The 13,364-nt window shown below is 42.0% G+C and overlaps 1 protein-coding gene across 5 annotated transcripts in view; it reads left to right on the forward strand.

The window, feature by feature from the left end:
- The window catches only part of SV2B (synaptic vesicle glycoprotein 2B), a 260,779-nt gene that overhangs the window by 209,585 nt on the left and 37,830 nt on the right, over positions 1–13,364 (forward strand). For all 5 annotated transcript variants that reach the window (XM_073653294.1, XM_073653292.1, XM_073653295.1 and 2 more), the window contains 3 exons: positions 7,771–7,951; positions 8,777–8,928; positions 12,706–12,839. In XM_073653294.1, the coding sequence (XP_073509395.1) occupies positions 7,771–7,951; positions 8,777–8,928; positions 12,706–12,839 (467 nt within the window). The remainder of the gene's footprint in view (positions 1–7,770; positions 7,952–8,776; positions 8,929–12,705; positions 12,840–13,364) is intronic.

Genomic DNA, 13,364 nt, shown 5'->3' on the forward strand with positions numbered 1-13,364 from the left:
TAAATGCTGAATCTATCCTAAGTAATAAAGGAGCATTACATATAAACCTAAGAAGTCGCTTTCATAAAGGCTTCATTAAACTGCTTTATCGCAGTGTAATAATGAAGCACAAAAGAGAATCCAGCAGGTGAGCACAGTTAAGCCATCTCATCTCTATTCTTGCTTTGCACTTGATAAATGACCTTGATTGTCACTTATCACTAAACTATGGCCATTAACTCAATGATTCACTAAGTAGTACATTTCTTTGTGTAAGAATAAATTAATTTTCTGGCAGATAATCCAACTCAATGTCACAAAATCCTTCTTCTGGGGAGAATGCTATCACCTTCCAGATGGTAATCGTGAAAGTTTTTGTGCAGTCAGGTACGCCTTGTCATAACACATTGCTGTAATGGAAGCTGCATGCTGGCACAATGCTGGCACAATGTGTCAGAGCTGAGATTATTCCACAGTCAGAGGCTGTGCAGCTTAGTCAGAGCTCTCTGGAGACCTTCTCTAATGTGCTTTCAGACCACCTGCCTGAGTGTTTGCTTAACAGGGTTACATTCTAATGGAGACAGCTAAAATTATCCTCAGCCCACAATATAGAGGACTCACAGCACATAGACTAATATTGTCCTATACATTACCTGCAGTGTGCGCTTGTGTGTCTGTGACGTAACACAGTGGTGTAGATTTCATCACCGAATGTCTGAACTCAATCTGCATTATTTTTCAGTGCCATGAATAATTTGACTACAGTAAACCCTGTTGAGATGACCACCACTCTTTGAGTGGACTCCAGCAAGTGACCGCTGCACATCATTCAGCAAACTCATGGCAACTACACCGACGTAACTGCTGAGCACTGGAATTGGCTGCAGCGTTCACGTGCTGTAGTAGGAAAGTCATGGCTGTGGCTATGTCCACAAGTGCCAGGGGCAGAAATAGAGAGGCACTGATGGAGTGGCGGGTGTTATTGTAAGGTGCTCGTGCACATGGCTGTATTTTCAGTCTGTGATCTGTGAAAACATCGGAGTGCATTCAGACCAATGTTATTCTACTTCCAATTTTTTTCCTTAGAACGAGACGGTCTGACGAAAAAATTGCGGCCAATGCAAGTCAATGAGTCAGTGTAAAAAATTTTCACGGACTGACAGAATGAAAATGGAGACATTTTTTTCCCATCTTCTCCTCATCTGAGAGAATCGGAGAACACTAGGATCACACTCTGATCAAACACTAATCAGAGTTTGATCAGAGTGTGATTAGCATAATCGACTTGATTCTCTCGGATGGGAGAACTTACGCTTGTGTGACCCTAGCCTTACTAAGAGGATCCATGTAAAATAAAAATAAAAAAAATTCCTAGAAAACCCTTTTAACAAATTTATTAAAATTGTATATAAGATATATATACAGTATATATATATATGTGATCTTGGAAATAAGGAACCTCTACTTAATTGTTAAGTACAATCGGCGAGAAGGAGGGAATATTTGGTGCTGCTTTTCCTTCTCAGTACAAAATCTTTTTTTTCGTGGCCTAATACATCATTTGTCATTAATGAAAACGGCAAAGGATTCATAACGTCTTTTCTCACCTCTGAAGCCAAGATGAACGCAATGAGAATCTGGTAAGATTCACAATAGACAGTGTTCTTCGCAGGTATTGTGATGAGGGTCTGAGCTGAGACATGGTCTTAAGACAGCAGCCGGTATATATTGTTAGATAAAATTAGATAGTGTACTGCATATATTTAAAGACTATGTGCAGTGATATACATTGAAAAGAGTGGGCCTCAAAGAAAAAAATCTAACTAGACGTCATATCAGAGTCCCACATTTAATAAGACTTGTAATTCATACTGTTCCTTCTTAGAAGAAAGTGTTTCACAGGTACTAGCCACATGAGCTGCCTCAATTATACCTACAATCTTGCAACCAATTTCTTTGCTCCAAATGGTAAAAAAAATCTAAATAAATTAACATAGTCATGATTAAAGGGACATTCCTATCTCCAAGATCCTATCCTAATATGTAGTAGGTGTAATAATAATAATGTTAGCAAATACCTCCAATGAGAAATGTAGTATAGTTTTGCTCATTAGCTATGTCGCCTCCCCCATGTGCAGAGCATTGCAGTCGCTTGCAAGTATCCATGTTACGACCACTCATACAGTGAGTCAGTTAGCTGTTAGTGGTCCATGTTACTGTTCATGTTTGGCAGTCCAAACAAAGCTTGTTGAAAGGCTGCAGCGCAGTCAATCAACAAGCTTTTCCAGTGTGGGCACTTCTGGCGTCGTCACAGACATATCAACTATTGTGATTGGCCGGCACAATATCTAAAAAAAAAAAAAAAAAAAAAAGACATGGGGTCCCCTCTATTTTTGATAACAAGCGCAGGTAAAACAGACAGATGTGGGCTGCAGCCCTCAGGTGTCTGGTTTATCTTGGCTGGTTATCAAAAATAGAGGGTCCCCCACATCATTTTTTTTTAAATTATTTAAATAAATAATTTAAAAAAATGGTGTGGAGGTCCCCCCTAAATGATTTTTGCAGGCTGGTAAGGTCCATGGATATCTGTCTCTCCCGAGCCTAAAAATAGCAGCCTGCAGCCTCCCCAGAAATGGCGCATCCTTTAAATGCACCAATTTTGGCACTTTGCCTGGCTCTTTCCACTTGCCCTGGTGCGTTGGCAAGTGAGTAATATTTTGGGGTTGATGTCAGCTGTGTAATGTCCGCTGACATCAAGCCCAGGGATTAGTAATGGAGAGGCATCTATAAGACTCCTCCATTACCAACGCCGTCATCAAAAGTAATAAACACACACACAGAGAAAAGTCATTTAATTGTACAAAACACTCCCTGACCCTCTTTTACCCATTTATTACCTTTAAAAATAAAATAATCCAAAGGGGTCCTTCGTAAATCCATCCCATGTCCCATAATGATCCCCGACTCTGCCTCATCCAGATGCAGTGCTGAGTAGTGACATCAGTAATGTGACTGCTCAGGGCGACTGCGATGAAAGTAGCGTGTGAATCCGGCTGCTGTGAAGAGCGCTGACATCAGTAAGGTTATCGCAGTTCACAGCCGATGACCAGCGGTAACTTTACTGACATCACCGCTCACAGCATGGGAAATTTCTCATTCAGCAAGTAGTGACATCAGTGAGATTATCGCAGTTCACAGCTGATGTACTGTGGTAGCCATTGTATGGATTGTACTCACTCACATGTGATGATAGACAAACAGGAGGCATGTTCCTTTAAATAAACCATTCAAAAGCAAAATGCAAACACCTTTAGTTCAGGCAAAAACAAAGAAAATCGTCCTTTTAGCAGAGTCTCTGGCTAGCCAGCGCTGTGGTCCCACAGGCTGGTGTAGCGTCCAGTATCCTGGCTTGGTCTGGAGACAAAACATAGACAGGAGGCCTTCTCCCTCCAAACACACTGACCATGTGCCAAACAACAGTTTCCATTAAATAGGCTGTTAATCACACTCAGAGGTGGGGTATGTGAGTAGCTAGACCCTCCCAACTCTTCACAGCTACCCGTAACCCAGTCCCAGGTGCAACAGACAATCCTCTTAGTACTTATGTGCACTACAGAAAATACTCCGGGTTAGATCACAGAGACCAGCCATCTCTGTGACACATACCTCCCATCAACTACGCGACCATTAGTCACCTTACACCTTACTGATGTCACCGCAGTTCATTGGCTATTAACTGCGATAAGCTTACTGAAGTCAGCACAGAGTTGGCGCATCTAATGGATGAGCCATTTCTGGGGTGGTTGAGGGCTGATGTTATTAGTCTGGGAGGGCACCAATATCCATGGCCCCTTCCCAGCCTATTAATATTAACCCGCAAGTGTCTGGTTAGCCTTTGCTGGTTATTTAAAATAGGGGAGACTCCACATCATCATTTTTGGGGGGGTCCCCCCTTTTTAATAACCAGTACACAGACAACTGGGAGCTGATATTAATAGCCTGGGAAGCTTCATTGATAATGGCCCCTTTCCAGAATAATAACACAAGCCCCCTGCTGTCTGCTTTCCCTCAGCATGGTATTAAAAATAACGGGGACCTCACGCCATTTTTTTGTTTTATTTATTTAAATACATGTACAGTAAGCTACACATGCACTGCACTAATTATATATCTCACTGACATATTTCTTACTATGCATAGGCGCCAGCTGGTGAATACTCTCATCAGCGTTGCCTATTTTCGCTGCTATCAGCGAGAGGAGACGATGCTGATGACAGTAGTAGTCATCAGATGACGCCGGACCAGTAGTAACCTTTTCACCGTTGGTCACAGCCGCTGGTTCACATGCTGTCTCCTGTGTGACAGTGTAGGAACCCAGTGGCTGTGACCAGCTGTGACTTCAGTAAGGTTACCGCTGGTCAGAGCCAGTGTTTCTCACGCTGCCATACAGATGACAGCGTGGGAACCACAGGCTGTTTGGACCCTATATTGCAATCATCATATTATTTAGCTCTGTGCACTTACAATTGTTCATTTTGCACTTCTACTCAGATAATTCTTCTCTTTTCTCTGCTTAGTGTAGAAACAGGAAGTATCTTGTCCCTCATTTCTCATTCCCCTCTTAAACTCATGACCCAGCTGCTCCGCTCCTCACCCTGCCAGGGACTTTTTCAGTGACTTATGACTCATAAAGGGAAAACTGACCTCCTCTTTCTACATAGAGCATAGAAGGATTGAGCTACTCATTTTTTAATCACGTGATGTCATAGACCTAATGGGAAACATAAGAATTAGCTGGGAAGAAAGTCAAAATGAGCAATTGTAAGTAAACAGTGCTGTATAATATGATGACTGTAATATTTTAAGAGGATAAAAATTTAGATGGGAGCTCTTTAATATTTAAAGGTCTCCCCAAAATTAGTAAAAAGTCCAATACATAGAAGATAATATACAGTCTTACATTTTCGGACTGTTAGTGGTCCTTAGTCATAGCCATACTAAATCAAATATATGTACAGTACAGACCAAAAGTTTGGACACACCATCTCATTTAAAGATTTTTCTGTATTTTCATGACTTTGAAAATTGTACATTCACACTGAAGGCATCAAAACTATGAATTAACACATGTGGAATTATATACTTAACAAAAAATTGTGAAACAACTGAAAATATGTCTTATATTCTAGGTTCTTCAAAGTAGCCATCTTTTGCTTTGATGACTGCTTTGCACACTCTTGGCATTCTCTTGATGAGCTTCAAAAGGTAGTCACCGGAAATGGTCTTCCAACAATCTTGAAGGAGTTCCCAGAGATGCTTAGCACTTGTTGGCCCTTTTGCCTTCACTCTGCGGTCGAGCTCACTCAAACCATCTCGATTGGGTTCAGGTCTGGTGACTGTGGCGTAGCACCCCATCACTCTCCTTCTTGGTCAAATAGCCCTTACACAGCCTGGAGGTGTGTTTGGGGTCATTGTCCTGTTGAAAAATAAATGATGGTCCAACTAAACGCAAACCGGATGGAATAGCATGCTGCTGCAAGATGCTGTGGTAGCCATGCTGGTTCAGTATGCCTTCAATTTTGAATAAATCCCCAACAGTGTCACCAGCAAAGCACCCCCACACCATCACACCTCCTCCTCCATGCTTCACGGTGGGAACTAGGCGTGTAGAGTCCATCCGTTCACCTTTTCTGCGTCGCACAAAGACACGGTGGTTGGAACCAAAGATCTCAAATTTGTACTCATCAGACAAAAGCACAGATTTCCACTGGTCTATTGTCCATTCCTTGTGTTCTTTAGTCCAAACAAGTCTCTTCTGCTTGTTGCCTGTCCTTAGCAGTGGTTTTCTAGCAGCTATTTTACCATGAAGGCCTGCTGCACAAAGTCTCCTCTTAACAGTTGTTGTAGAGATATGTCTGCTGCTAGAACTCTGTGTGGCATTGACCTGGTCTCTAATCTGAGCTGCTGTTAACCTGCAATTCCTGAGGCTGGTGGCTCGGATAAACTTATCCTCAGAAGCAGAGGTGACTCTTGGTCTTCCTTTCCTGGGACGGTCCTCATGTGAGTCAGTTTCTTTGTAGCGCTTGATGGTTTTTGCAACTGCACTTGAGGACACTTTCAAAGTTTGCCCAATTTTTCGGACTGACTGACCTTCATTTCTTAAAGTAATGATGGCCACTCGTTTTTCTTTACTTAGCTGCTTTTTTCTTGCCATAATACAAATGCTAACAGTCTATTCAGTAGGACTATCAGCTGTGTATCCACCAGACTTCTGCACAACACAATTGATGGTCCCAACTCCATTTATAAGGCAAGAAATCCCACTTATTAAACCTGACAGGGCACACCTGTGAAGTGAAAACCATTTACGGTGACTACCTCTTGAAGCTCATCAAGAGAATGCCAAGAGTGTGCAAAGCAGACATCAAAGCAAAAGGTGGCTACTTTGAAGAACCTAGAATATAAGACATATTTTCAGTTGTTTCACACTTTTTTGTTAAGTATATAATTCCACATGTGTTAATTCATAGTTTTGATGCCTTCAGTGTGAATGTACAATTTTCAAAGTCATGAAAATGCAGAAAAATCTTTAAATGAGAAGGTGTGTCCAAACTTTTGGTCTGTACTGTATATATATATATACATATATATATATATATATATACACATATATATATATATATATATATATATATATATATATATATGTGTATGTATTTTTTGGCATTGCCAAGTCACTCTGCCAGCATGGGGATCCACAATGATCAGATATTGGCAAATAATGGAAATCCACTGTATTAGATGAATAATGAATATAAAGATAAAATAATTTAAAACAAAGGCCATCCCGACTTTCATGATTTACCCTAAATACTTAAAATAATCGTTTGTTGGGTGTGGTTTCCATCTCAAAATATAAAATATAGAATTTTTAAGTTTTACCAAGTTTGACCCAAAAGAAAAACCGTTGTAGCACCTTGAATGAAAATTCGTATTTATTTATTTACATATTTCAAAATATTATAAAGTTCTCCTTGTAGTCTTGTACGTCTTGAGCGCTGCATGCTATGGCTACGGGCGTGGCGTACTCAAAACACATAAGACTTCAAGGACCAATTTATTATATTTTGAAATATGAAAATAAAAGAAGAAATTTTAATTGAGTTTCTGAAACGACTATTATTTTTGAATCATGTGCAATCTTGATTTCAGCAAGCTCGCCTGCAGCACTCTATAAGGACAGTGGCGGCACAAGAGCGTTACGAGTGGTGAGCTTTGCTTTTCTTTATGCAATGATTTTACAAAGTGTGTTATTGTGTCTTTCATGAACTATAACAACCCCTGCTAAATAGGTCTCTGTTTTTTTCTCTCCAGCAGATTAAGCTTGTAAATGATGCAGTCTTAGTGAAATTGTCATTTCCCCTCCCCCCACTTCTCTTGACCAATAAAACAGTGGGAAATAGCAAATATTTTCAAGAGTCTTTTTGAAAAATCAAAGAAGCAATCTTTTGTTTTGCAAAAGTTATGATAAGTCTTCCCCAGTGCACATCTCTCACCTATCAGTTCTCGTGAGCAGCAAAAAAATCTCAAAAGGGTCTAAAAACATATATATTAAAAAATTAATCCTCTGTAAAGTATATGTCAATTTCAGTTGTGATTGCAATGACTCTGTAATAGTGACTATTATTACTGCATGCCTATAGGGTCGGGATATTATAATATAGTATTCTGGTTGCGAACAGTTTGCTTGGTTTTCCTCTCATAGTGAATTTCTTCTCATTACCCCAACAGGACTAATAGTGTACCTTGGGATGATGCTTGGTGCATTTGTATGGGGAGGACTGGCAGACAAAGTAGGGAGGAAGAAATGTCTCATGTTATCACTGGCCATCAATGCTGCCTTTTCATTCATATCCTCCTTTGTTCAGGGGTATGGCTTCTTCCTCTTCTGCCGCCTTATTTCTGGATTTGGGTAAGTGCAATTCTATCACAATTTGCTAATTACTAGGGATGAGCGGACCCCCTGACATTTACAGTACCTCCAATGGAAGACTACCAATGTACAGGTGTACAATGGGATGTGTCGTCCATAGGCTCCCATTGTAAAAAAAATACAAGTAAGCCAAAAGATAATCTATTTTGTTATGTCTTTCTCATTAGGAAAGCTTAGCAATCTACTCTTTCCTATATCATGAAGAAATATATGCTGACATATACCTGTGTGGTGTATGGCGAAAGGATAGTCTTGGCATTTATCTCTGAGGTGTAAAACATGATGTGAACAAAGCCTTAATTGGCAGCAAAATCTCTCAGTTCTCCTAGTGATAGTATTGCATGAGTCAGCTTCTACAAATAATATTAAGGATATGTGTTAAGTATCTGGATGCATACATTTCTGCACCATTTCTGTATCTTTTGGCAGAAAAAACGCAGTGTAAGTATATTTTTGCCATGTTTTTGACGCGTTTTTTTACATGTGTTTTTTGTTGCCAATTTTCACCGACTCACTAGTATCAGGGAAATTTGCAGCAAAAAACGGTGAAAGAATTGACATGCGGCAGATTTAAATCTGCAAATCGCAAATAAGCAACGTGCACATGAGACATGAGGATTCTCAATCACTGTGCTGGCACCAGGAAACCCTTCAAGTTTTGTGACAAAACTGCACCGAAAAAAACACGACAAAAACGTAACTTGTGCCTAATAGTTTCAGATCCATCTTTTTTGAATTTACTCTTGAATTCAGGATATTTTTAGTATGAGTAATGAGGCTTTATTTCTTCTTCTCTTGCTTTAGTATTGGTGGATCCCTTCCCATTGTGTTTGCCTATTTCTCTGAATTCCTATCCCGTGAGAAGAGAGGGGAGCACTTGAGCTGGCTTTGTATGTTTTGGATGATTGGAGCACTCTATGCATCAGCAATGGCTTGGAGCATCATTCCTCACTATGGTGAGATACTTTTAGAAAATAGCAAATCAATTTGAGATGCATCGAATTCCATTCATATTTCATAAAAAATGTTTTGATTGTCCTGGACCCTCATTTTTTATAATTTCTATAGCTCTAGTCAAGCAAAATGAACACCAATTTGTTTGATTTTTTTTAAAGGGAACCTGTCACGTCCTAGTTGCTATGTACACTGCCCCCATTGCTGTGTTAGTGATGCAACGTGCATCACTAACGAGCTTTTTTCATTAAAATCGGTGGTAGTATAATGATGTTATAACTTTATATACACTTTGTCCTACCTGCTGTATTCAGTCATAGGGGTGTGATTCTCTCATTCACTCACTGCTGGCGCCGTCCATGTATTTGAATACTGCTCCCGGCAGGGTTGCGTCTAGATCGGAGGTGATTTTTTGTGCTCTTCACTTTAGCCACTCCGATCTAGACACTTCACTGCTGAGTAGACTAGATCGGAGTTGCTGGAGTGTGGGCCTCAGTAATCCCCTCCAATGTAGACAGTTCAGCACTGACACCACTAGATCGGAGTAGATTCCAGGATCCTCATACTCACTGCTGTCTAGTCGCCTCTACTGGCTTTTTATTGTTTTTCTTATGCTTTTTTATGCAATTGCTCATGTTTTTAATGGAGCAAACATCACAAGTCAAAAATTTTTTTTTTACACTGTTATATAATTTATGTATTTTTACACTGTTATATATTCTATGCATTTGGGAAAAATTCATTTTTTTTCCTGATTAATGAAACTTACATTTTTATTGTCGCTTTATGTAATATAAAAAATTCCCCTTATCGCTGATTGTTCAGTTTTGCCAGAATGTGACTCTTCCCATTTGTCCACAGTCCTGTCCGCAGCACCGACATTGTGAAGAGTGGGCGGAACATCGCAGGGAGAGCGCCCCCGACAGTCACCACAGTACAACACAGAAGTGACAAATTATTACAGCAATGTCTAAGGTCACTGGAGAACTCTGCTGTTATAATTTACGCCACTTTTGTGCTGTACATTCTGATGATTCTGTCAGCTGCTCCGTTACTGTCACCACCCTCCCCGCAAATCTCCACCCAATCTTAGTTTCGGGGAGAGCACATGGAGTACACAGGTCAAAGAAGAGATCACATGAGAGGAGAAGACAGCAGATGGGGGAGAGAGAAAGCGCACAGGGGGAGGGAGACAGAGCACCGGGGGGAGACAACTTATACGGGATAGCACATGAGGGGAGAACACAGCACAGGAAGGAGAGAGACAGCAGACAAGGGGGATAGCACATGGGGTAGACAGGTCAAAGAAGAGATCACATGAGAGGAGAAGACAGCAGATGGGGGAGAGAGAAAGCGCACAGGGGGAGAGAGACAGAGCACAGGGGGGAGACAGCTCATACGGGATAGCACATGAGGGGAGAACACAGCACAGGAAGGAGAGAGACAGCAGACAAGGGGGATAGCACATGGGGTAGACAGGTCAAAGAAGAGATCACATGAGAGGAGAAGACAGCAGATGGGGGAGAGCGAAAACGCACAGGGGGGAGAGAGACAGAGCACAGGGGGGAGACAGCTCAAACGGGACAGCACATGAGGGGAGAACACAGCACAGGAAGGAGAGAGACAGCAGACAAGGGGGATAGCACATGGGGTAGACAGGTCAAAGAAGAGATCACATGAGAGGAGAAGACAGCAGATGGGGGAGAGCGAAAGCGCACAGGGGGAGAGAGACAGAGCACTGGAGGGAGACAGCTCAAACGGGATAGCACATGAGGGGAGAACACAGCACAGGAAGGAGAGAGACAGCAGACAAGGGGGATAGCACATGGGGTAGACAGGTCAAAGAAGAGATCACATGAGAGGAGAAGACAGCAGATGGGGGAGAGCGAAAGCGCACAGGGGGAGAGAGACAGAGCACAGGGGGGAGAGAGACAGAGCACTGGAGGGAGACAGCTCAAACGGGACAGCACATGAGGGGAGAACACAGCACAGGAAGGAGAGAGACAGCAGACAAGGGGGATAGCACATGGGGTAGACAGGTCAAAGAAGAGATCACATGAGAGGAGAAGACAGCAGATGGGGGAGAGCGAAAGCGCACAGGGGGAGAGAGACAGAGCACTGGAGGGAGACAGCTCAAACGGGATAGCACATGAGGGGAGAACACAGCACAGGAAGGAGAGAGACAGCAGACAAGGGGGATAGCACATGGGGTAGACAGGTCAAAGAAGAGATCACATGAGAGGAGAAGACAGCAGATGGGGGAGAGCGAAAGCGCACAGGGGGAGAGAGACAGAGCACAGGGGGGAGAGAGACAGAGCACTGGAGGGAGACAGCTCAAACGGGACAGCACATGAGGGGAGAACACAGCACAGGAAGGAGAGAGACAGCAGACAAGGGGGATAGCACATGGGGTAGACAGGTCAAAGAAGAGAGCACAGACGGGAAAAGTCAGCACAAGGGGGAAAGAGAGAGTGGATAGGTGGGTGAGCACATGGGGAAGGGAGATTCTCATCGCTGCAAAGCCTGCCCCCATTGTGACATTACCGCCCTCCTGATGCGATAGCATAGGGCCTCCATCTAGTAAAATATATAACAGTGTAAAAATACATAAATTATATAACAGTGTAAAAAAAATAATTTTTGACTTGTGATGTTTGCTCCATTAAAAACATGAGCAATTGCATAAAAAAGCATAAGAAAAACAATAAAAAGCAAGAGGTGACTAGACAGCAGTGAGTATGAGGATCCTGGAATCTACTCCGATCTAGTGGTGTCAGTGCTGAACTGTCTACATCGGAGGGGATTACTGAGGACCTCACTTCAGCAACTCCGATCTAGTCTCCTCAGCAATGAAGCATTTAGATCGGAGTGGCTAAAGTGAAGAGCACAAAAGATCACTTTTGATCTAGATGCAACCCTGCTGGGAGCGGTATTCTAAAACATGGGCGGCGCCAGCATTAAGTAAATGCAGTGCTGCCCATGACTGAATAGAGGATCACACCCCTATGACTGAATACAGCAGGTATGACAAAGTATATATAATGTTATAAAATCATTATACTACCACCGATTTTAATGAACAAAAAGCTTGTTAGTGGTGCACATTGCATCAGTGACAAAGCAATGGGGGCAGTGTACATAGCAACTAGGACGTGACAGGTTCCCTTTAAGTCTCAAGTAACGCGAGGGCATTGTGGGGTATCACACGTCATTGTGTGAGACTTGGTGAGCACTAGAGCCACCAGAGAGTAAAGGAGACTAAAGACGGAAGAGAAGACTGGAACAGAGGGAGGCAGTGAGGCAGCGAGCCAACAGAGGACCAGGAGGGGAACTGTGGGGCAATTTATATTATTAATTGCATATTGGCCATTCATAGTAATGGCTGTCCATTTAATAGTTGTCCATGTAATACAAGGATGGCTCGAGCAAGGTCCCTTTTAGAAGATGCTCATATGCCTCCAAAAGAGTATCTGAAAGGAGTTTCTTCATGAGATTAAATCCTCAAGATCTCTGTGATTAGTGACTGTGAGACTGTCTATAATTCAGCATCCAGCACAATCATGGATGAGGCATACATACATAGCTTTCCACGTGCAAACATTAGTGTCCAGGTAGATTGAGAGGTTAGCTCTTGTAGACCATATTATTGCCGGAGATATATTACACAGTGAGTGTTAGTCTTGACAGCAATGAAATCACGTTCAAATTGAAGCTTTACATACAAGTGATGTTAGTAGAATAAATGGTTACCTTGTTGTCAACAATGACTTATTTTTCAGGTTGGGGATTCAGTATGGGGACACACTACCATTTCCACAGCTGGAGAGTATTTGTGGTTGTGTGTGCGCTTCCCTGCATCGCATCTATCATTGCCCTGAAGTTCATGCCAGAAAGTCCTCGCTTCTTATTGGAGGTAAAGAGTCATTAAATGGGTTGTGTAACTTTCAGAGGTAGCAACCAATGCATTCAGTAGAGTCAAGGCTCTGTTTGTTTGTTTTCATTACAGCATCACTCTTGTTTATTGGCTATGTTGGGTATTGCTGCTTAAATTCCAAGAAATTCAAGGCGCTAGAGATGGCGTGTATGATAAAGCATAACGTAGCAATAAAGATGTTAGGTAGGCAAAGCAACATTTCGGCCATAATTGGCCTTTATCAAGCCAGAACTGCAATAATGAAAGAACAGCTCTAGCTGATAAAGGCCAGTTGTGGCTGAAATGTTGCCATGTGTACCCCTCTTTTTTATTGTTGCTGTGTGATTTTACGGATGGAATAAAAGTTATGTTTTTTCATACAAGTCATCTCTGGTGCCTCGGGTTTCTTGGAATTTTTGCTTTTTTTCTGGACTAAGTGGGAGGTCACACCGAGTTAGCGTGGAACTGCCATGGGTGCATGAGTATTTCTCACTGGGTATTTTAGCTTCGCCGAATATTGGTTGG

Source organism: Phyllobates terribilis, unplaced genomic scaffold (assembly GCF_046119375.1).
Source record: "Phyllobates terribilis strain yellow unplaced genomic scaffold, ASM4611937v1 Scaffold_11__3_contigs__length_659146591, whole genome shotgun sequence".
NCBI classification, from domain to species: domain Eukaryota; kingdom Metazoa; phylum Chordata; class Amphibia; order Anura; family Dendrobatidae; genus Phyllobates; species Phyllobates terribilis.